The sequence below is a fragment of the Rattus norvegicus genome, chromosome 9 (genome assembly GCF_021556685.1).
Source record: "Rattus norvegicus strain SHRSP/BbbUtx chromosome 9, alternate assembly SHRSP_T2T, whole genome shotgun sequence".
Lineage (NCBI taxonomy): Eukaryota > Metazoa > Chordata > Mammalia > Rodentia > Muridae > Rattus > Rattus norvegicus.
This window is the reverse complement of record NC_141542.1, coordinates 105,271,405-105,296,365: the sequence shown is the minus strand read 5'-3', so window position 1 is coordinate 105,296,365 and position 24,961 is coordinate 105,271,405. Positions and strand designations below refer to the sequence as shown.

At 51.3% G+C, this 24,961-nt stretch overlaps 1 protein-coding gene across 30 annotated transcripts in view; it reads right to left on the bottom strand.

The window, feature by feature from the left end:
* Positions 1 to 24,961, bottom strand: part of Agap1 (ArfGAP with GTPase domain, ankyrin repeat and PH domain 1) — a 435,485-nt gene that overhangs the window by 305,967 nt on the left and 104,557 nt on the right. For 17 of the 30 annotated variants that reach the window (XM_087566465.1, XM_087566467.1, XM_087566469.1 and 14 more), the window contains exon 1: positions 4,583 to 5,958. The exons of the other annotated variants lie outside the window; for them this stretch is intronic. In XM_087566465.1, the coding sequence (XP_087422591.1) occupies positions 4,583 to 5,489 (907 nt within the window). In that variant the 5' untranslated portion in view covers positions 5,490 to 5,958. Of the gene's footprint in view, positions 1 to 4,582; positions 5,959 to 24,961 lie in introns of those variants that run through there. 30 annotated transcript variants of the gene reach the window in all.

Sequence of the window (24,961 nt, the reverse complement as noted above, 5' to 3'; positions counted from 1 at the left end):
CCCTTGGCTCTCTCATCCATCCTTCCTGAAAGCATTTAACAAGAGCAAACCTGTTGTGCGCATGCACAGCACATGGAGGGCTAACACCAGCACTGGCCCAGGAACTCACTCTTGAGACTAGCAGGTCTGTTGCTGATCTGTGCACACACACAGGAAGGCACTGTACCTCCATGGGCCCTCAGATTCTGCAGCCTAGAAAATGCAGATGACCCCGTGGATGTGCTGGTGCACCAGAGAAACAAAACAAACAAAACCCAGAACAAAACAGCCGTGTTTCTAAACAAAGAGCTATCAGTTAACACTTGAGCAGCCAAACAGGTTGCTGCAATGGGGCCCTGCCTGAATACTACTCCAGCGGGATATCCCAAGCCCATGTTGTCAGAAAGAGATACAAGCAGGTCACCTATGCTGAAATGAAGCTCCAAGCAGAAGACACAGACCTAGTGAAACAGCCTAGTCCTGGCTGCCCAAAGGTTCCCAGGCTGACCTTCAAGGCTGCTCTCCCTAGCGCAGCCTGCACAATCCTGGCCCATCCTGCCAAAGGACAAACAAACCAACCAGACTGAGCTCTTCTAGTCTGAATGTTCACCTGCCATCAAACACCGAGTAGATAATCAACTTCGAAATGTTTCAAAGTGTTTCAAAGGAGAAACTTTGAATGACACTGCTTCATTACAAACGATTAGCCCTGTCCCGTGGCAAATCAAGTGGAAAACAGTGTACCAAGTTATATCAGCACTTTAATTGCTATTTCCTCCTTCTGGCCACCCACGTTTTCTTGTTGTTTGATACTCTAACAGCCTTTCATCCCATAATAACCATGCAATACAAGAGCCAGGGACTCAGAAACCATGGGGCACAGGCACTGAGGAACTCTCAGAAATCAGTTATAAATTACTAATTTAAAAAACTAACCCTAGCAGAAGTGATCACAGGATCACTTTCTTGCAGTAATCAATCCTCCCACGTACCTCCAGCCTGGTGGCTAGTCCCTAGGAGTGTCAGCAAGTTAGTCTGATGGTACCTGTCAGAGAGCAGGCTGCAGCTGACACAGCAGCTGGCGGACGCTATTAACCATTTATAATTTGAGCTTTCTTTATATTGAATTATACTTCTGTCAACAGACTGTCCTAACACACGTGTCACCTAACACAAAGCTGCCCTTGATCTGACACAGGTCTCTGAAAAATGTGTCAAACGCATGTAAGCCCTGGACTCATCGAATCAGTGAGGAGAGCCTTCCTGGTGAAGCATCCTGGGAAGGTGGGCTGCTGTCTCCATCTTTCCGTCCTAAATCCCTTGAACTGGGAATCCAGAAAAAGCAGAGAATGTAATCATTTTGCCTTTGCCTTTGCTAACAGAGACATCTCGTCTGAGGGCAGCCATGTGTTCTAGGACAGGGAAAATGTTTACTGTATTACAGCTTTTAAAGTAACTTTTCTCACAGCCAGCTCACAATTTAATAGTTGTTAGACAGTCTTTGGGTTTTGGCACCTCTGATTCCCTTTAGACTCACAACCTCCAAATCATTATGGGATAGATTTAAAGTCAGCAAATGGGATAGATTTAAAGTCAGCAAGACATCCAAAAATGCTGATGGGGCTCCAGGTCTGCAGGGGCCTAAGCCTGGGCCAGTAAAAGCAGCTTGGAAGTGGCCTAGGCTGGACTTTTGTCACTATTTAGTCAAAGAATGCAGCTGTAGGGAGCCCCAGGCCTCACACCTCACATACAGCAACAAGCACCCTTCTCTCTAATAACAAAAGTTTTGAGTCCTGCAAAGCCACCTGAGTCCCAAAGTAAGTTTAGCCAAGGCATGATGGGTCCAGCCCTGGCACTATTCACAAGGGGATACATGGGTTCCGGGGGCACTCAACTGTAGCTTCAGGGCGGGAATTTTCATTCACATAACACTTAAATTCTGAACAACTGATATCCTTTAAGAGATATTTTATTTAAGTACATGTATTTGAGTCTTGCATGGGTATGTACCTAACTGCAAGTGCCCATGGAGACCAGAGGCATCTGACTCCTCTGGAACTGGTGTTCCAGGCCACTGTGAACTGCCGGATGTGGGTGCTAGGAACTGGATCCTCTGCAAGAACATTTACACACTCTTACTCACCATGCCTCTCTCAACAACTGACATTCTACGAAACAAATGCATAAAAGCACAGGATCCTAACCAAATGGGAGGACCTGAATGCTGGGATGCTACAACACTGGCTCTAAACACCTTGGGCTGTCCCCATGTCTTGAGGACTGACCTGACACTTCTGACACTTTCACCAATGGCAAAGACTTCATACTGGTGAAAGGTGTATAGCTATAGCTTTATACACACACACACACACACACACACACACACACACACACGACTTTACAATAAAGTGAGACTCCAGAGTTCTGTGTATATGTGTTCACTACGACCCAGTATACTTTAAAAAAAAAAATGCTATTTTCAGCCTGTGTTTTATTTTTCTGAGACAGGCTTCAAACCTGATATATGTATCAGAGGGTGAGCCTCTTAACTCTTACTTCCCAAGCACTGGGATTAGAAACAGAACTTGTGGGTTTTCTATAGGATCCATAAAGTCTGTGGTACTGGTCAATCCACAGAGACAAACAATTCGATCATTACTACAGCCATTACTATTAAAAACTTGCACCCCTAGGGGGCAAACTTCCAACACACTTAACACCTTTAATATTGCAAATCTACTTTCAAGCATTTGTCCCAAAGGAAACATCAAGCCTCAAATGCTTTCAACTTGTGCCCAGGTGCAGCTGAAGCACGCTCACGCCAATCACGTCTGTCCTCCCCGCCCCCATCCCCCTGTAAGACCAGTACTTATCTGGAACACAGGCAACTAATTACTATTTTCTACCAAGTCCACAAAAACAGATGCAATCCCACTGGTAAACAAGAGCCTTTGAGATCCCACTTCCTCTGGGCAGGTAATGGCAACAGCCACTTCATGCCAACCAACTCTTTCCCTCTTCACTTACATTCATGGGTGAGCCCACCCACTGGCATCGTGGTTCATGTGCAGAGGTCAGAGGGCAACCTGGGGGAATTAGTTCTCCTTCCACCATGAGGGCAACAGGGATCAAAGTCGATCATTAACTTGGTGGCAAGTGCCTTCACCTGACTGAGTCAATCCCGCTGGCCCCAAAATAACTCTTAATCATTTCCTAACATTTTAGAAGCGTGCTGGGAGGGAGAGGGAAAGTACGAGGGATTGCGACTGGAATGGATCGTGGAGTCTGTCAGATGCAAAAGGCATGTAAACACTAGACAGGTAAGGTACTCAACCCACCCAGCCCGGTGACAGGGAACTTCCATCAAAACAAAGACAACAAGCAAGCAAGCAGGCCGCGGCAGGGTTTGGCTCCAGCCCTTCTCCTCCCTAGCGCATGCCTAGGGCCAAGACAGCAATATGGAAAGAGTTTGTCTTCTGAGTCTTGTCCTCTGCCAAGGTTGGCTTCAGTGTGAACCTGGACCTGAGGCAGTCAGCTACCCTCCCTGTTGGGAGAAACTCTTTCCGGGATGGCTGGAGCCAGCTGAGATTGGCTCAGGAATGACTACACCCCAGTGCTACTTCTACCTCCATGGCCAACAGCAGCAGCCTTTTGTAATTAGAAGCATGAGTCGTCCTAGGGAGATGCCCACTCCCCTTCCCCTACAATAGGTGTAACAATTACTCCCTCCCTGCTCAGTGTTTTCCCTCCAGGAGGTATACAGAAACCGGATCCATGCTTCGTGGATACAGCAGGTTCCACCTGCCCCCCAAATGTGATCTATCTGCTGTCTAATTTGTTTTCAGAATCTAACCCCAGAAACTTCTCCAAAAGGCCCCAGTAGGCATGTGAGAAACAGACACCCCTGAGATTTCAGGGTGGGCTGCAGGACTGTCACCTCACTCTCCAGCATTTATGACCAGTCCGGGCTTGCTTTTCCAATGGCATGTGGGGAGAAAGAGGAGCCTGGATACCTGTCATTCATTCTCACCGATAATGAGCTGACTCTATCAAAGGCTCCATTGGTAGGAACTTCCATATCAGCCATCATTGCACTTAGGGATGGTGGAAACAACAGCCTGCCCAGTGTCGAGGAAAGGAGGCAAGGATCTCCGCAAAAGGGATCCAGGCCCCTTGTGCGTGGTCAGCCAGGAGCTGCACCTGCATAGTACTGTCCAGGACCGGGGCTGCTATGCCCACCCCACACCCTACCCCAGGTCTAGGCAGAGGCATGCTCTTGCTCCATACTTCTTGATGAAGAAGGCTGAACCAGCCACCAGCAAGGGGCAAAAATTGGCCAGGTATTCCTACCCTAGTCAACTCACTAAGGCCAGGTGGGAGGCCCAGAACTGTTAAAGCACATAAAGCCCGGAGTGACAGCATTCAGTAGCACCCAGGCTGCTGCACTGTGCAGCAGGTTAGTATGCACCCTCGCTGGACACCAGGAAGAGCACTGCCCCCGCTGTTCCCGGGCCTCAAAGTGCTCACACTGCAGTCTGCTGGACCGCAGACCAGCCCCCACCACTCTTCATCCAGCCCAGGAGTCCCCGGCTGGGCTGCCCACCTCTGCGCGGGGACCCCTCGATGCTCTCGGCACTGGACGAATGCGTGTCGGCCGGGGCCCGCCGCAGGCTGAAGTAACCGCGCGAGCGTAGGGCGCCGCTGCGGGGTGAGGGCCCGCCGTCCCTGCGCGCGAAGATGCCACTGAAGAAACGCAGCAGCCGGTGCTCCGAGGCGGCCCCAGGGCCGGCAGCCGCGGCCCGCGCGCGCTCCAGCCGCTGCAGGTCGCTGTTGTCCAGCGTGCGGTTCTTGCTCTTGCTGCGCTCCCAGCGCTCCAGGTCTGAGAGGGCATCGTTCTTGCTAAGCACCTCGCCCACGTCCAAGGTGTTGCGCTTCTCAGCAGCCGGCTGCACTCCAGCCACCGGTTCCGGAACGACGTCCGCCTCGACATCGTCGTCGGGCATCCATGCCAGGCTTCCAGAGCTGCTGTGGCGCCTCCCGCCGCTCAGCGCAGGGCTCCGTGGCACCTCGGGCTCGCTCCAGTGCCTAAAGCTGAGGCTCCGCCGCAGGGGCGCGGCCCGTGCCTCCTCCCCATCAGGACTGCTGGGCCCCTCAGTCGTGGGGCTACCCATCAGGTCGGTGGGTTCTGTGTCGTGTGCGCACGGCCGCAGCCGCCCGAGCTCCAGCTGCCCGGTGCTGCGTGTGCGAAAGGCGCGGAAGTCCCAGGCGCGCGGCCCGATCTCAGGATCCTCAGCCGCCGCCTCCTCGGCCTCCTCCTCCAGCCGCCCGGGCGCCTCCGGGGAGCGCGCGGGCCGGGGCCGCCGAGTAGGACGTGGAGCCGGAGCGGCCAGCTGCTCCTTCCTGACCATGGTCACCGAGATGCGGTAGACCGTCTTCCTGGGGGGCATCCCGCGCGACATCGTGTCCGCAGGCGAAGACGCGGGCTCGCCGCTGCCGTCCAGCAGGTACATGTCCCCAGGGGCCGCGGCCGCCTCGCCGCCCTCCGAGGCCCGGCTGCATCCAGCGCCGCCGGCTGCCGGGACGCGCGCCTCAGGCGCAGAGCTGGCCAGGTGCAGAGCCCGAGCGGGCGGGGAGCGGCGCCCACGCCCCCCGCGCGCAGCGAGGCCCGCGCTCAGGCTGCGGGAACAGCGCCCCTGGAGTCCGCCCGTCCGCGTGCCACGCGGCCCGACTGCCGGGGTCCGCACCCGGAGAGCCGAGCCATGAGGGGCTGGGTGGGCGCTCAGGCACGGAACCCGCCTCGCCAGCAGGTGCGGCCTGGGTGCGCAAAGCCCGCGGCGGGCAGCAGCGCCCGCGGCTTCATTGTCTAGTGCGCCGGGCCGAAGCGCATCCCAGGGCCTTTTCCTGCACAGCTCGGCAGTCCGGGAGCCTCCGCCTCTCCCGAGGTTCCGTGCCGCGCGGGTGGTTGCGCCGGCCGCGGTCGGTCGAGGGGCGGGCGGGCGGCGGTTTAAAATGGAAATGCGCGCCGGGGCGGGGCGGGCGGGCGGAGGCCGACGTGCGGAGACTGCGGGCCGCGCGCCCAGCGGGGCCTGCGGGTCCCGGGAGCGCGGAGGCGGCGGCGAGCGCGGCGGAGGGCAAGCCCAAGCGCTGGGATGGATCCCCACCGCGCGGAGCGGATCAGCTTCGCGCAGTAATCCTATACTGCGCTCTCCAGGACCTGCTTGCTGCAAGGTCATTTGAGGCCTCAGCTATCTGTGCAGTTTAGAAAATGAAACCCAAATGACTTGCTGGGAAAAAACCCCCATGAAGTTGAGGCAGGAGGATCGTTGAGTTTGAGGCTAGTTTGATCTTACATGTTCAGCCGCCCACAGAGAGGGACCAGATCTCAACAATATCAAAGATTTCTTTGAAACCTGTGACTTCTAACTTTTAACTCCTAGAAAACAAGAGGATCTGGAGAGATGGCTCAGCAACTAAGAGCACTGGCTGTGTTCCTACAACCCACATAGGGGTTCACACCAGCTCTAACTCCAGTTCCAGAGGATCTGATGCCCCCTTGTGACCTCTAAATGTGCCTGCATGTTCTTGGTACATTGTACATACACATAATAAAAGAAATAATTTTAAAAGAAAGATAACACAAAACCAGTCATTCCCTGAGGCCACTGATCTCTAAGGTAATTTATACAATGTTTTCCAAAATATAAATCTGCTGTCTGAGCAGCAGGCTTAGAAGCAGGAAGAACAACTTGCCGGTCTCCTCCTCTTCCTGACCACCTAGGCTCTCTACCTATAGGACTAAGATAATCGCTCCCCAACTTAGATTAGCACTCTTGGGGCAGTTGGAGCCTGTGGGTCAGGCACACTCACCATGAATATTTAAAAATTGCCTCTCCCTTCATTCTGGCTACACCTCCCCACCCCCATGTAATACAGGATTTATATACAGACATCAAGCCAGAACATAAGACCATCCTGAACCCAGATGCGCTGCTTCTCGGTCTTCCCCTTTACAAGTCCAAGAGGAAAATGCATTATATACAGTGCCCACCAACCAGATGCTGATGGGAATCTCTCCTCTTGGCCATGGGTCCCTAGAGGCTGCACCTAGGCAAGGTACAGTGGCTGGGAAGGTCTCCCCAGCTGAGAGACCACAAAATGTGGGAGGCATCTGTTGTGTTCATGCCAATGACAGTAGTAGAAGGATGAATGAATGAGTCAGGTCTCCCAAAATAACTGAAGTCTATGAAACATGGATTTTAATGGAAAACTATTAGAACAGTTGCTACATGACTCATTTACTTATTGCCTGCATGTGGGCAAGCTCGTGTCAGGAGAGGGGGTGTATGGGGGGTGCATGCACAAGTGGAGGTGCAGGTGGATGTCAGTGTTCTTCCTCAGTAACTCTTCATTTTATACATTAAGGCAGCGTCTCTCACTTGCACACAGAACTTGATTTGGCTAGTCTGGTAGCCAGCTTGTTCCATGGATCTCCCAACCTCTCTCCCCAGTGCTGGATTACAGATGAGCTGCCACATTCCGCAGACGTTTACGTGGGGACTGGGAGTCCAAAGTCCAGCCCTGGTGTTTGTATGGCAAGCACTTCTCCTACTCAGTCATCTTTCCAGCCTGTATTCCAAAGATATTTGAAAATACAGCTAGCCACCACTAATGAATTCTACCTCAATTACACAATCCCTATCATCAGTTATGGGCAAGGTGTACTTCAGTTCGAAACTCTGATCCTTCGGACATGCCATTCAAAGGTCAAGGCCATGTTAGCCTCTGTTTCAATAAAGCGGCTCTCTCTGATAAAACCCAAGAGGAAGGAGGGAAGGGGTGGAAGCCAGGCATGAAACGTGTTAAAATATCTACATGTATCCAGTTAGGAGGAGGCCGAGGCTCGGAGACTCAGGCTCTGAGTCCCCCAGGACTGACAGCTGCTGGGTGAGAATGGAACTCTGAATTGGAATCTCAGTGCCCAAGTCTACACTCACGTCTTTCGTTTCAGCGGCTTTATTAGCAAGGAAGAGCATTGAAAAAAATTAAACATCCTGGTATTACCAGGAAGTATTATTAACCTATTTTCATTGTTTTTCTATGGGCTCATTTATTCATACAGAGACGGAGTGTGTGCGAGAGTGTGTTATACTGTACACAAAAGGATAAGACAGGGTCTCTTGCCTCAAGGAATTCACAAACTTGTAAAAATGATGTTTGTAATCTTAGGACTAAGAGACTGGAGGGCAGTCTCAGGGTGGTAACAGTAACCAGCGTGCTGTCCATCAATAAATCAGCACCACCAGGACCTGGCAACAGCCTAGCCTTACAGCAGTACAGTGGCTGCACAAATGTCTGGGTCACCAGATCTGCAAGATGAGATACGGGAGCCAAACACAGGAAAGAGCGAGCCTTGCGCCTGGAGCTGGAGGCTACCTCTCAGTGTGCAAGAACAAGGCTTCTTTCAATACCGATGTGAACCCTAACAGTATCTAGTGCAGCGTAAAGAAAGGGAAACACGTTTATTTTCCTTATTACCTGGAGCATACGTAACAAAATGAGGGTGTGGTAGTGATTTTGCATTCCTTTACAGCAGTGGTTTTCAACCTGTGTGTTACAACACCTTAGGGAATTGAATGACCCTTTAACGGGGGTCGCCTAGGACCATCAGAAAACACAGATGTTTACATTATGACTCATAACAGGAGCAAAATTACAGTTATGAAGTAGCAACAAAACAATTTTATGGTAGAGAAACTGTATTGGGGGGTCTCACCATTAGGAAGGTTTATAACCGCTGCCGTTCTTTCTTGGTATGGAATCCATCCCAGGTTTTGTGCAGTACCCTACAAGGATGCAGGCAGCAGAGTAGAAGAATCCATTCCATCCACCTCAGATGACACACAGTCTCCCTGGGAGACTCAGAGCACCCAGTCGGCCAAGCTGCTGCTCACTCTCTGGGCACTCTAAGCAGGAGGACGCACGAGCTCCACACACCAGGCTTAAACACCCCTTGAAGGCCTACATGTCCCCATCACAGTCTTGGCCTCTCCCCACAGCCCTGGAGACTTGGGCTCTCCCAGTCTCAGAAGACACAGGAGCCTGAGCTTGTCACTCCAAAACCTAAATCCCCTGCACAAAGCCAGACCTGCCTCTGCTAAAAGAAAACGCTTCACACGCCTTGCTGAGTGTTCCTGAGGTATTCTGTTGGGTGTTCCTAAATGGACACTACCGGACCACATCTTGGATTTTCCACACATACCATGTAGCATATATCACCATTTTGAAACAAATGAACGAACACATGACGTGTGTGTGTGTGTGTGTGTGTGTGTGTGTGTGTGTGTGTGTGTGTGTGTCCTTGATCTCTTTGCTCCATCCTTCTAAAGCACATGTATGTGCAGGGCTTGGGCACTGCAGAAACCCAGCTGTCTGAATAAGAAAAGCCTTAGAGGGTCCAAATAGCCCTCGAGATCCCCTACCTCCTCACCTTGGCATCTGGCCACTTGCCCAGTCCAAAGCTTATAGAAGCCTTTGGTTTATATCCAGTGCCATTTCTAGCAGGTCATCAATTAAGCCTCCATCATGGACATTAGATTTTGCAGGTATTGATTACAGCCTATAAGCCTTATTTAAAGGAACTTCTCTGCACGTAGGCAGAGGAACCACCTGCTTCACAGGCCAACTTTCAAAAAAAAAAAAAAAACAATTTGATAGCTAGTAATCAGGGTCACGGTCTCTTAGATTCTTGTCTGCTGGCATCAGAAACCACAAAGCAAAGTCCTACCCTGGCCTGGGCACAGATGCCCAGAGCCACAAAGAGCTTCTTGCTGGGCTTCAGGAGCGAGCTGCTGGCTGCTGGCTGACAGTGCAATGTTGTATGTGACTGTCGCTTTCAGATCTCAACATGAGCCTCAATCCCATCCGGAAGGCAGTTCAGAGGACTTCTGATTTGAGATTTGTGCTCTGGGTACTGTCCCCCCCCCCCCCCCTTGGATGATATGGTCTGTGGGGACCCCAGCGTTTGGATTTTACAAGCTGAAAGTTGCAAATAGAATCAATCATTCAGGCCTGTTATCCCAGCGACTTGGGAGGCTAAGATAGGAGGGACTGCAAATTTGAGGCTTTTATGGGCAGCAGAAGAAGTTCAAGTTCCTCTGGGTATCTTAGCAAGACCCTGCCTGTCACAAAACTAAAATACAGCGATAGGGTTTTGGCTCATTGATGGAATGTCTGCTGTCTAGCAGGCCTGAGGCCCTGGGTTCGGTACTCATATCCAGCTCCCTCAGATACAGGGAGAAATGTTAAAGAAGAGCATTTGAACCTGATGCTTGGTCAGGAAGGGAATGTGTGCTCCTCTTCAGGGCAGGGACATGCCGACTAAGCAGGAGGAAGGACCAGGGGTTGCCTGAGCACCATCATACTTCCTGTGCTGTTCCTCATGGAGCAGCCACCAAAGGAAAGACTGTCAACAGGCCAGAGACCTGGCTGCGTGTGGCCAGACACCTGCAGGCAATGTGCTTCTGTGAGCTTTTCCATTGCGGCTGGAGGTCCCTGGCTGTCACCTCAGTGACAATGTCACCACATTTTAGACACTAACAAGGAAGGAAGTCTGGTCAGGGAAACTTACCAAAACCAAATTTGGCTTGATTCCAGGACAAAGGGCTTTGCCCCCCACATCCTGTTAGAAGGTGGCACAGTCAGGATGAATGGGTAACGGTCCCCGAATGTGAGGGCAAAGGACAGGGGATCTTGCCCCCTGGTAGTACACAGTATAGTCCATCTCAGTCCCAGGGATTCCTAAATGTCAGGTAAGCACCACAGAAGGTGACACACACCCTGCATGATGCAGTGGCCAGGGCACGTGTCCTCCATCTGCAGAGGGCTGATGGACTTCCAACAAGAGGCCAACTCTTCACCTGCTGTTGATGGTGTCAGTGCATGGAGCTGGCCTAAAACAGTACAAGGAAGGCTGGCTGGAGGGAGAAGGGGAACCTGCGGGGCAGAAGGTCAGAGAAGTAGGAAGCCGTTTGCTAAGCGGAAGCAAGTGCCAGGGGCTGAGGGCAGGAAATGGACAGTGCCCACAGTGCATGGCAGGGTGACACTGAGAGGAAGAGGTGCCAGGCCAGCCGCCCTCAATGCTGTGACACTCTGCTGGCCCGTCCACTGTTACAGAGCCTTCTTACAGGTTGTGCAACAGCAGGCCTGTCCTCCTCCCACTTGATCCCAGAAATACCCTTCCTGACTATATCAGTAAAAGTGTCCCTAAGTGCTGGCAAACGTCCTGAGGAAGACAAGACTGCCATGGGTGGAGCACATCTGCTCCAAAGTGCAAACTCTACACTGAGCAGAAACTCAAGGGTGCTTCCCGGCCACACCTTCCCACCTCTGCATGGCTTAACAGTGGCCAGCAGCTCTAACTGGGCTTCAGGTAAGAGAGACTGCGTTCTTTCCAGGAATCAGCCATAAAACGGACCAGTATTAGTGAGATGCAAGCCATCAAACCACCCATCATCCTGTGAGGATGGACAGGTCACCTACCAAATTACTGAATGAACAAGTCTTGTGGCCATGAATAAAACAATGGGAAGGGTTTTGTAGAAGTTTACAGCTAAGTAACAATACACTCATTTCATCTACAGATGCCCCAAGTTAGGTGTGCAGGGGTCAGGAAGGACTAGCACTGACCTCCAAAGGCTAGGGATCCTCCACTGTCACTCCCACAGAGATGCCATCCTATGACACTGGAAACCACCAAGGAACAGAAGTTAACAGAGCCTTCTGCAGAAGGGCCATGAAGGACCAGCAATAGTTAAAGAGGCCCGATCCGAAACCCAGCCACGGCTTTTCAACACAGCCTGGAACAGTATACCCAGGACAGTCCCAAACCCAGCGAAGACCACATCTCCACCTACATGGAAACCAGTGAGTTGCTGTGGTTTTCTAGCACGCTCTGCAGAGCATCCACTGTGAGAAACTTCACTACCACACATGGACACTTTCTCTGTGTCAGTGAAGAAGACTTAAGACATTAGTCAGATGTATGAGCCATCACTTTACAGAAATGAATTCAAGCAACACTTAGCACAGCGGCTCCCACTTAGAGTGATTCCCTAAAGACTCCACGTGGCCACAACCACAGTGTGCAGAAGGATTCCTACCTCATCTTCCTTCCCCCCAGCCTTCCACACATCAGCTGCGTGCATGCAGCCAAGGAAAAGGAATTAAGAGGCATCAACAAATGGGACACACCCTCAATGGCTGCGAAGTACATCCTAGTGTCATGGAAACTCTTTCCCTAGCGGCTGGGAACATCTACTCCTTTCATCAGAGCAGCAAAAACATGCCAAAGCATGGTTCCCCACAGTCCAACCTGGAGAACCAGGGAGTTGGTCAGACTTTCTCAGCAGCAGTCAGAAGTTGCTCACAGGAGGGCAGTTAACCCCAATGCACCTGGACCACCAGAACATCTTGCCCCAGCATCGATGATGCCTTCCCAACAGATGCAGAGTTAGGGTCTCTTTGGGTGGACTTAAACAGTCTATAATCCACAGCACCACAGCACCTGCGGAGACCCCAAGACCACATGCGATTACAACGGAATTATACAGGACCAGCTTAAGCACAGGACGGAGTAACTAAGATCATGTGAGAATCCTCTATGAAGGACCAGCAACAGTTGGAAGAGGCCCGATCTTGAGGGTCGTCTGCACGCAGGCACAACTGCTCCGATGAAGGCAGAGAGTAGGGCACTAGTCAGCAGATGTTAGTAGACAGCCAAGATAGAAATCCTTGGACACCCCATCTTCCTACACTGGGAGGTTTAACAGGTTTTCCTGGCATGTACGTGATTATCAAAGTGGGGGCCGTAAATGATGCCCTGGGTCTGCACAGGTCCCCAGGAGCATCTCTGCACCCCAGGTTGGGCTCTCCCAGAGGTTACTTGGAATTCTTTGACCAGAGGTTTCAAGGGAGGATCCATTCTCTCCCCGTCTAAATGACACGTCCTTCCACCTTCCTCCCTCTCCCCTGCTACTGTCAACCAGTGGATCACTTCGGTGGTCCTCAGGCACCAAGGACAAGCAAACCCAGGCAGCAGACAGCAACCACTTCCCCTGGCAGTTACAAGGGAGCAGCTGCCTTGTACCTGAGCTCCTTGGAAGAGAAGGAAGGAAGCCCCATATCATGGCTGACAGTAATAGAGAAGAAAGAATCCTACCTGCTCCGCACACGCCTTACCTACCTGCCTCACATAAGCCTCCAGGGCCTTATGCAGAGGTCCAGCTAAGCTTCTATAGCTCAGGGGGTGGGGTTAGAGGAGGGGTGGGGAGTCTGTGGGGTAGGGCAGGGCTGAGAATGAAGCTGCAGGGCTCTGCCAGGCACCCAGCCATGCTCCAGCCACTGTGCTTCTTCACCATGCCTGACACTTAGCTCCCTGTGACTCCTTCCAAACTGGCCACCAGCTCCATAATCTTCCAAAAAGGATGGCGAACTAAAGGAGACTGGAGAGCTGAAGAGCGACGGTCACCAATTCGGAGTATTCCAGGACTTGTGGTCCTCCCACCAACTCTGCATGCTGTGTCAGAGTGATGTTAGAGATGGAGAACTGGCCGGCCACACACAAAGGCAAACTTGCCAGGATCTGGGAACAGAGACTCTGGGCTCTGTTGGGCAGTGCCCTCTGACGCAGAAATCCCGAGACACTGCTGCATCCTTGGCAGCAAGGGACACACAAAGCAGGGGCTGGCTAACTCCATGCCCCTTCGCCTCTTATCCCTCCCTCAAGACCAGTTCACCACAAAGGCAGCCATCACGCCTGTCCACGCCATCACGTTCCCTCCACTCCAGGGCTCTTTCCATAAGCCACACAGGTGGCTCACCTAGAGCTGACACCGGCTGTCGTCTAAGCTTTCTCTTCTCTATTCAGCAAAGGACAGGGGAGATCACAGTCCACAGCAGACACTACCCTACCTGTCCCTCATGACTCTAAGACGTCATACCTGGTCATGGCCCAGAGGACATCCTTTGAAACCCCAATTCAGATGTGGCCTTTGAAGCAGCACAGACATCACCTGGGAACATGTCCCACCCTATCTTCATCCCTAAGAGGGACAGTCTAGGACACATGCAGCAACATCAAGATGTGTCACCAACCTCTCCTGTAATGATGACAAGACCTTGCCTCTCACTGCAGCCCCAGACAGCCCTTTCCCACGCCAATGATTTCAAGCTGCCTGTCCCCTCTCACGATGACCTTGGGTCATGTATTTGAGTTGGCAGGTGACCCCGTGTTGTTCTTTATAGTCACCTAGAAGGTGCTCTCCTCCACCTGCAGGCCTTCCAACCAGTAGCCATCGCCTGTACTCCAGTCAGAACTACTTCCTTCCCCTCTCAGGGATTTCCCATTCCCTCAGCCATCCCACACAGGAGGATGTCCAAGTCAAGCATCCTTCCAGCCTACTCCACACGCCTACACTCAGCTCCCTTTCCAGAAACAGTCCTCAGCCCTGACAGCATCAGGGCTTCATGGTGCAATTCTGCTCAGTAACTATGTCTTGCCTGCAGAGTAAAATGAACACCTTTCAAGTGTCACCAAGCCTGATACCTTCAGTCACCCTGAAGAACTCAGTGGCTGGGGCCAGGTTCCATGGTTTGAATGACACAGACCCCTGAGACCCAAGTAAGGGATCCTGAGCCTGTGAAAACATGACAGAGCTATGACAATCAGACAGACTCACATGATCTGGTGTGTGAGGTGTTGAACCAGTGATTACTGCAAGTCTGCCTCCACCTCCCCACTGGACACAACTTCAGCTCCTTTCTCAATCCTAACCATGTCATTTGCAGTCACCCCATGATTCCTGTTAGAGAATCATATTAGGCAAGATGGAGTCTGATATGGGTTGTTGTCCCCCCCGCCGCTGGCCTTGGCCATGCCTTCCCTGAAGAATAGACACTCTTTCCTGTGTCTGCCCTGGGAACTTAACCTCAAGTCTCAGGGACAGTAGCTTCTCCCCACCACCACCACCCCCCTTGCTGGCAGGTGGTTCGGGATCACCTCGGCAGGGTAGCAGTCCTACCCAATCCTGTCACAAACCAGGTCAGCTGACAGGCACTGCACCCCCACAGTGCCCCTTTTGGTCCCCTCTCCTACACAGAAGTTTACCCATACAATCTCCTGCAGTTAGGAACAGACAGGGAAGGTCAGATGGTGAGTCACTTCTTCCCTGACCACAAAAATCCTGTGCAGCTGACCCTGGGTGGCCGCCCTCTGTGATAGCCTGTTCCTCCCTCAGTGGAAACCATGAAAACATACTGTGTCCTGGGAGGAAGGGCTGCTCCAGATGTGACTGCCCATGGAGAGCCCAGGCCTTGCTTTGCTTCAGGGAACAGGGTGCTAGGCATGGGGGGAGGGGGGGCAGAGGCTTTTGATAGCCCTTGATATTCAGTTCCTAGCTGGGCGTAGGATAGGAACCATGCCAGGCCCAACATGGCATTCCTAGGACTGGAAGTAACTTGACATTCAAGGTATCTGCAGAGATCCAGGCCTAGGGCTTAGAAGAGTCAGAAAAAAGACTTGGAATGACCTTGGGCTGCTTCAAAAGAGACTGGCATCAATCTTGCAGCAATGGCTGGTGGCCGGACCTAACCAGCACCCAGCTTTGCATACATTCTCATAGCCACCACTGTCACAGCATGGGCTGTGATGGTGGATATGCAGGGAACCCAACCTGACCCCCAGAGGAAAAATGAGACCTTACCTGCTGCTCCCCTGTCTAAGGATTTCCAGAGAATAAACAGTCATAGTGGGAAATTTCAGGGCTAGAGAGGGGTAGTAAACAGCAGAATATCCCCATGGGGCTTTTCTCAGAGAGACTCTGGAAAACTGGGGTCTATAGGGGGGGGGGGGCAGGAGCCTAATGCAGCCAGTATACACTGCATCCAGGAAAGCAAGCTTCTAAGACCCTCAGTTCGTCCAGGCAGCCATCAAACACCAACACAAGCAGGTCAACTCAGGGATCACAACAGTGCCAGCCGGCCCAGCCTACACTTCTTCCAGCCTGGACAAGGTGGCCCAAGGAGCTGGTGGCATGTAGGCATTCCCTGTGAAGAGTGCATAGAGCATTTAAAGCTTATCTGATTCAAATAAGGTGCAAGAAACGATAACGGAGACCCCCAAGGCCCTGAACACTATGCCATGTAGCTCTTAGCAAAACATCTCATCTCTGGAAAGTGAGACAACAGCCCAGGGTCATCACAGTTCCCAGCTCTCAGTCTCTCTGCAGCCAAGCTCCTGTTAGGGCTCATCTTGCCCTGCCTGATGCCCGGCCTGTAGTGGAGAAGGGCGTTCAAGGGCAGGTGTGACTACTGTTATCACTCTTTCATGAATAGGTAAAGTCACAGGTTCTAACTGTGCCTGGATCCCACAGGAGACATGAAAACTGGCTGAGGCCCAGCAACCCACAGGGAACATCTATTTGCTGGGCTATCCTGCCCCTATACCAAAATCCAAGATGTTCCAATTCCTTATTTGAACAGTTGTACTGAGTGTTCCGTGGTCGTGCCTCTAGAACACTTACCAGAACTAATGGCATCTCAATCATTATTTTGTTATGCTGTAACTTTTAAGGAAATAACCACAAGGGAAAAGGCTACACATGCTTGTTACAGCTGCAATTTTGTTACCAATATATCTGGTCATTTGTCAGCTGAAGCTGATGCGGGATCTGGCTGAGGGGCTGTGATTCATTCTGCTTGCCTAAGTGGAGCAGGAAGAAAGAGGAAGAAGGAAACTGGGGGGAGGGGAGGGAGGAAAGGAAGCAGCATTGGGGGAGAGGCTGCAGAACAAGCAGGCAGAAACTGAGGGGAAACATGGAAGCTAGAAGGCCAGGGAGCAGAGCTGAGGAGGGAGATGGAGAGCAGGGTTAGAGCAGGCCCCATGACCTCACCCCAACCTTCTGCCCAACCGAGCCCCTAGAGTGGAGCCAGCCAGGCTCGGAAACCACGCCCCTTGTTGGCTTCCTGCTGGTGTTTGCTTTAGCCCCAACCCCTACCCCATGGTCTTCACGCCAAGGCCACACACTGTCAGGGTATCTGCCTCCTGCCTACCCTCCCTACGCCAGGCCAACCCTGTGAGCTCCAGGCTCCTGGGCTGGGCTCTGCCACTCAGCCTCCCAGACTCCACTTCCAGCCTAGAAGGCAGCGAGGTCTCCCGATTGCCAACTTCCCGTCCCTAAATCAGAAACACGCACTTATAAAGCCATAAATTCTTCCCCACAGAGGCATTCCGGATATAATTAGAGCCCTCCCCAGGCCTGGGCACCAGAGGAATTGCTTGTCCCTCTGAAGACATACAGATTCTTACAGGTGCCGGGGGCAGCCATTCTCTTGCTTGTGCTAGTGGAAGTCCTTTCACTATCAGAGAAAGATGCTCACGTTCTCAGGTAGGAAAGGAACACACAAGGGAAAAGCTTTCTTAAGTATGGAGCTGTTCAACATTTTAAGGGTCCCAGCTAGAACCACCCTGTGTTAGCTAAGGCTGCCACCATGTAGTTCCACAGGCTGGGGGCCTCAATGACAGGTGAAAGATTTTCATGGCTCTGTAGAGTCGAGTCCAAGACCAAGATATAGGCAGAATCGGGGTAACCCTAATTAGTGGATGCTGCAGACCACCCGTGCCACGTGACCCCCTCCATCCCTGTGTTGCATATCCTCCCATGCATGTCTGTCATGTTCTGATTTCTTCAGGGCCATCAGCCCTACCGGACAAAGGTCCCCGTGTTAGCCACCTTGATAAAGTCTGTTTCTAAATACTGTCACATTCTGAGGAACTGGGAGCTAGGACAACAGCCCACAGCATTCACCATCTCTTAGTTATTTTTCTTGTTACAAAACGACTGTCAGAAATACCTTAAGTTTTGTTAAGGTTTACTGGGGCTCACCAGACACCATCAGGGAGCCACTAGTCACACATCTGTAGATCATTTTGGGTTCAATCTGGGACCTCAGCATATGGAATGGTGCTCTCCACATTTAGGGTGAATCTTCCCACATCAATTAGCCCATCAAGAAATCACTCACAGACATGCCAAAAGCCTGCCAGCTCAGCTGAGACCCTGGCAAGCTGGTGAGGCCAACCACACCTTCATGATGTCTGAATAATACTAAGGGTCTTTCCTAGGTAAAATCTCAGGACAGCCTGTACTCCCAGCAACTTACAACTGCAGGTCACCTGGGGATGGCAGAGACCATCACCTCTGGTCTCTCAGGATGAAGCCCACTTCCCCACCTAGAGAAAACAGAATCCCATACCGCAAACTCACACGTTTAGGCAGCTAGGAAGTACACGGCCCACAGTGAGTTATAGCGGCTTATCTAGGCTCGGATCTCTACCTCCTGATGAAAACTGTTAGATTCTATTAAAGCCAGGCATGCCGTGCTCAAATGTTGTAATTGTGTTCAGAAATGCCAACTATAGATACCTTGTGCAAGGATTGCCCCCCCTTTGCTTTGAAAGCTGTGTCCGGAAAAGGCTGCAAATCCGGTCAGAGGCTGGAAACCAAACACAAGCACACTGGGCCTGCCCAGCACAGCAGCTGCATCCTCCTGGATCCAGGTATCTGCCCCTACTAGGGCATGAGGAACCAAGACAGATGGTGGCAATATTCACTCCCTGCATGTGGCCTCATTAGCCAGCAGTAGCAGACGCAGCCCTGGAGGCATCAGAATGGGGGTTTGCAGGCTGCAGGAAAGGACAACCCTAGGAGCCTTGAAGGGAGAGCTAAGGTCTGCCTTCTCCGGACACAGCATTCCCTTGGCTTTCATGGTTCAGTTACATTGCCAAGATAGTTATTTAGTAAGAAACACCAAAGCTCTAATCACCGCCTGCAGCAGCAACATGCCCCACCCCCTATAAATCCCCATAGCAAAACCAGGCTCTTACTCCACATCAATCACTCCAGGGCACTCATAACAGCACCATGGGCACATGTGCATGCACACCACACCACACACACACACACACACACACACACACACACACACACACACTCAGGGGATGAGGGAAGATTGGAAGAGGGAGACAGAGACACAGAGAAGAGAAGGAAAAGACAGACAGACAGACAGACAGACAGACACACACACACACACACACACACACACACACACACAGGTCTTAGAGGTCCCCACTGAACGTGTGCAAGTCAATCCTGCTCCGTGTTAAAAATGCATGCCTGGCACAAGAGCTTCCTTCCTCAGCAGATAAGGAGCCCTGCCTGCTCCAAGGCGCCCTGCAGAGCAGCACACTGAGCCAAGGCCCTGCCCCGCCTGACTCGCACACCGCCCTGTTAGAAAAGCCCTGTAGCGGGTTTTAATTGAAGAGATGAGAGCTATACTTAGATGTCACTTTGGGAAGTGGGATAAACAGGGCAATATTGAACAAGACAGGGAAAGACCCCCATGCAAGTAAGCACCGACCACTGAGCTTGATTTTCAAAGATGTTGCTGAATTCCACTGATCTAGAGTCACCTAGAACTAAAGCCAGGGCCTCACGTTAGCCTGCCTGTTACCATCTTCACCTGCTCAATCTGGTGATACACAAGCGGAGTGTCCCAGGTGATGACCTCCCAACGGAATAGAATGCTTTAAAGAACAAAAGGGGAAGCCACAGCCTGCCGGCCTTCCAGCACCTGTACACCCCAGTAACTCCTGCTCTCAGTTCCAGGATGAATTAAATTTCAAAGCTTACATCGGCTTTTAAATCTACCCCGACCTTGTGCTTCTAGATGAACACACAACTCAAAGAGGGGAGGGGACTGCTCTGAACCCAGCTGTAATTAATATTCTTTCTTCACGGAAGACATTTGTTTGAAATGATAGGATCCCATCAGGAAAGTCATTTTCTTTCCAAGTTCACTGGGATTCCTTTATGAATGTGAATCACGGTGATGGAGTCACTCTGAACTGAGCCCACACTGTTTGCTGCTTGTGACTGTTTGACTTTGGCCTAGACACAGCTGGGAGGAACAACGCGGAGATCCCAACAGACTGTTTTGGATATTCTTATTCTAATTTGCAAATAATTTGCATATGTCAAAATAAAGCAGAGATCCAAGGCGGAGAGCTTTCTGATCAAATTATAATCAAGGGATGATGTGTGGGAAGAAAAAGGAGTAGTCTTAAATTCCTGTGGGCTCCATCAGAAAGAAGCCTGTCAACACGCGGGCGGCTGGGGGCACCGTTGACTACTAATAACTACTAGTATCTAGTGCATGTCACTTCACATGTGTCACCGTCTTGGGGTCACTCATCTGTAGCATACCCACACAGGGATGTCCAAGAATGACCTTCACCTTGTCTGACCCCCCTCTTCACTTGGGTGTCTGTGTGAGGACAAAGGTGTGCCTTTCATGGTCTCTCCTGCCACAGTGCCATCTATGGTGGGCAAGGCCAAGGAGCTGAGGAGAGGACTCCCAGATGGCACTAAATATAGAGCTATAAACAGAGCACACACACACACACACACACACACACACACACACACACACACACACACATCCAACAGACTGTGAGGCCTGGAATCTACACTGGGTAAGGTATGCTAATGGCTACTTGTTTTACATTTTGAGACAGGGTAGCCAAGGATGACCTTGAATTCCTGGTGCTCCTTCTTCTGGTTCCTTTGTGCTGAAACTGCAGCCTTGCACCATAATGCTCAGCTTTATGTGGCGCTGGGGATCAACCCAGGGCTCTGTACGTGTTAGGCAAGTACTCTGCTGAGCTATATCCCCAGCCCTAACAAAAGCTATTTTTAATTTTAAAACCTGGATGCAAACTGGCTCTTCAACAATTGTGTTTATGCTCTGAGCAAAAACACAAATAGCTTTTTAAAGTATGGTTACATCTAGCTCTGTGGTTTGTTCAAGCCAACCATTTTTAAATCTATGGGAAAAGTCTCCCCTACACTTAACCCATCAATGGAGGGCAGGTAGGGGTAGCCTCGAAACAGCAGGTGCCAGGCAGTGAATGCACCTTTTCATTCAGAGACACAAGGTTTGCGTGCTCTCAGCAATGGGCACCACTTCCTTCTCATGGAAGGGAAACCAGCTTTGAGGGGCTAGTGAGGCATCCATGCCAGGGAGCTAACTCAGGGCTGAAGAGAGGGAGATTCAAAGACATGGCCGCCCCCACCCCCACCCCCCCCCCCCCCCCGCAGCATGCTGCAGAGCAGTTAGAGCACCATTACCGACCACTTCTGTGCTTTTGTTAAACTCCAGACACAAGTCTCTTCCCGTAAAACTTGGGGGTTGACAGCCCACACCCAGCAGTGTTGCGGTCTTAACAGAAGCAGCACTGTCACCCCACCGACAACTAAGTAACCTGCTTCGGCTGCTATTCATGGAGGCTGACAGGCTAACCAGGCTCAAAGCCTGTCTAGATGAAATGGGAGGGCTTTGGGTGAGATGGGGGACCAAAGGACGACGGTGGTACTCCCTGACAAATATGGAAGTCAGAGCTCCACCACCGGCCACAGGAGCCAGCTGGGCTGCACCCAAAGAGACACCATGCCTTAGATCAGGCTGAGGGACTGTCAATAACTCACTACAGATGATACTGTGTCATCCAGAAGGCTGGTCCGCCAGATACCTTGTGGGTATCTTTTAAAATGAAAATAAACTGACCCGACCCCCAGCTTCACTCTTCTCCACAGCTATGAACCCTTCAGCCTTCCTGTCCTCTTTAGGCAACCATTACAAAACACTTCAGCTTGACCGACCTGTCTATCCCTCCAGATGGGTTCATGTCACTTAAACACCAAGCCAGGGGAGGAATCAGTGGGAATCAGCCCACAGTCATAATAAAAACTGGAATACTTACAATTTCGGCAAACAGTCCAGGGGTCAAATCTTGTGGTTCTTTTCTGTAATCCCATTTCTAAACCTGGGAGGGGTAGGCAGGCCCCACACGAAGGCTGCTTCTGATATGAGCCCACCCCTCACCCATGCTATGACCACAGGCCTGACTCTCTTAGTTTTCACTGTACAATTTCTAATCTTGGCTTCTTCTATCACCGAGAGCATCTGAGATGTACTATGCTTGTCCATTTGCCTGTGAGGACTTTTGTGTCTGCGTGGTCTGCAGCGACTGACATCTGTCTAGGACATCACCACAGACACATTCTCTTTAAACTTATCTAAATGGAGATGAGAGACACAGCACGGGTACTTGAAGACTGTGTTTGGTGTGTGGGTGTACAGGGAGCACAGTCTTCTCAATCAGTGGTCCCGGAGCTGCTCCCAGGTGTGCTCACCCAAGAGTCACTTCCATCTATTCCACCAGACTCCTCTGCTGCCCATAAAAGTATGACCCCCCTGCACTGAGGCCAGCCTCCACCTCCCCTCTTCCTTAAAGCCAACAGCACCTGGTATTTACTCCCAGGAAGTCTCCTGGCCATGAACTAACCGAGCCAGACCCTGCTCAGCTGCCGATCAGAGACCAGTGGGTGGTCAGGTGGGATGGCTGCAGTCCCCAGCATGTCCTGCCTCTTTCTAGGACACTGTCCTCAAACTCATTCTTCTGAACGTTTCATTCACTTCAAGATGAGCTCAGGTTTGTAATCTGGAAAACCACATTTTCCCTATTCAGAAGACTAGTACTTCTTTTCTTTTTTTTTTTTCTGTGCCCCATTTGCCAAGGAACCCTCAACAGAGTATGTGAGTTTATAAGACCCCAGGCCTTGAAGGCACTCAGGTCACAGTGAGAGCCCACTCCATGCCCCTGGAGAACATGCTCAATTAGCATACGCCTCAGGAGAAAGGAGTGGATGGTATGTGGGTAAGTGGATGGAGGGATGGCAAACCCAATTGGCTGCTCACCAGCAAAGGGCACCTGGCAATGTCCGCAGGTGCGCCCCAGGTGCGGTGAATTCTTACTTTAGCCTTCTCAGTCCAAAGACCGCCCTGTAATCACAAGCTCGTTTCTTAGCTAGATGGGATGGCTCAAGCCAACATTCTGGAGGATAAGCCAAGAGGTGTGAATTCAAAGCCAGCCTGGGCTATACAGCAAATACCAGGCCAACCAGGGCTTTCTCAAAAAAGGAAACCCAAGTATCTCTCTGATGACACAATGCAGCCACACAGTCTCATTTATTGAAATGTGTCCCTTGCAAGTCCTGTAACCCAAGCTGGACAGTAAAAGGCCACTCGTTTGAAGTACAAGACATTCCTCTGTTAAAACAGAGAAGGCATCAATGCCTGAGTGCAGGGGCAGATACAGCCCACCTATACTTATCAGGTATACTTACGATTGTTCTAGGTACTTCCCAAGCTTTGGATTGGGGAATGACAGCAAGTCTGAAAAGACCATGTGCAGACTAGACTCAGAAGGGAAGACTAGAGTGTATGAGGGCTGGAGTGGTCCCCTGTGAAGCCTGGCAAAGGGAAGAGGTGGACACTGTCAGTTCCAAGGTCCTGAACAACATCGGGACAAAGAATAACCTGAGAGTCTCCCTATTGGGTCAGAACAATTAGGAGGCAGTGAGATGGGCCAACGTGAACCAAGCATGCAGGAGACAGGACAGACACCTTTGCTCCCAGCTGTGCCCTCTCCCAGAGTCACAGACATCTCCCTGCTACTTCACAGTGCCTGGCTTCCAGGAGGTTTAATGAGGATGGCAGTGGAGGTGAACAAGACACAAAATCAGAATCAGGTATGCAGACCTTACCCACACCCCTGGTCCCCTTACTCCTTTGCTGACCGTCTGTCTGTAGGGAGGGAAAAGAACAGACTGAGCTGCAAACTCAGCCTGAGGGGAAGGGCATGGCTGGTGAAGGTCTAGTAAGAACAGAAATGGAGGGAGCTCCAGGCTCTTCCCAAATCCCCATACAGTGGGCCAGGCTTGAGCTGAGATAACCAAAGGACCATATAGTTAGAAGTAGGGAAGCAGGTGACAGCAGAGCGCTTGGTACACCACTGAGGCTCTGGGTTCCCGCCTCCTCGTGACAATTTTAAAAAAGAAACTTTCGGAATAGGGTGCTACAACAGCGGATTCAGCAGGTAAAATCACTTATGGAATCAGCGCTGACAACCGGAGTTTGATTGTTGGAAGCCAGGTAAAAATCCAAATGCTGCGACACACCACTAAAACCCCAGCACTCCTACAATGAGAGGGAGGGAAGCAGGGACAGGACAATCACCCAGAAGTTGATGGGCCAAGTATCAGAGAGCATGAAGCTGGCCGCAGGACAGAGCTGGCCACTGAAAGGCGTTCTCTGACTTCTGTGTGTACGTGTGCGTGCCTGGACATGGACAACTACAATTCTGTCTCTGTCTCTCTGTCTGTCTGTCTCGCTCTCTCTCACACTCTTACACACACACACACACACACACACACACACACACACACACACTTTTTAATGCTGAGATGAAGACTAGGAAGATTTGCCATGCATGAGCACCCAAAGCTCAACTCTGAGCAGTGGAAGAAGCCCTTCGGCCTCCATAATGCCATCCTGGACTAAAAACCTGCAAAGGGCAAATTCAAAGGGACCGTGGGATCTGAGACCTTACTCACATCACTTGGGGACCCCCAGGTAAAAGGCTCAGCAGATCATTTGAATACCTTAATGGGAGGGTGGAGAGCTAATTACCAGCTGATAATTACACAACCCATTTATATACAGTTGTGATCAAACTCTTCACCTTGAAAGCTACCAGCTGTCCCACTGTTGCTGGGAAGTAGTTACTAACAGAACCCTTGCCTTTCCTGACAGTGAATTTCCTTTTGTCATAGCCATCTTGGAGCCTAGCCCATGGCTTTTATGAACACCTGGGTTCCTCTCATTTAAGGTCTAAAAGTGATCCCCATAGGCTTCTCCCTCACTAAGACTCTTGTGCTGCCCATTCCCAGTCAAAGGGGTACAACGGTGGAGAGACTGGAGTTTACAGGAAAGCTACAAGGCATCGGGTATCACGATCCTCCACCCC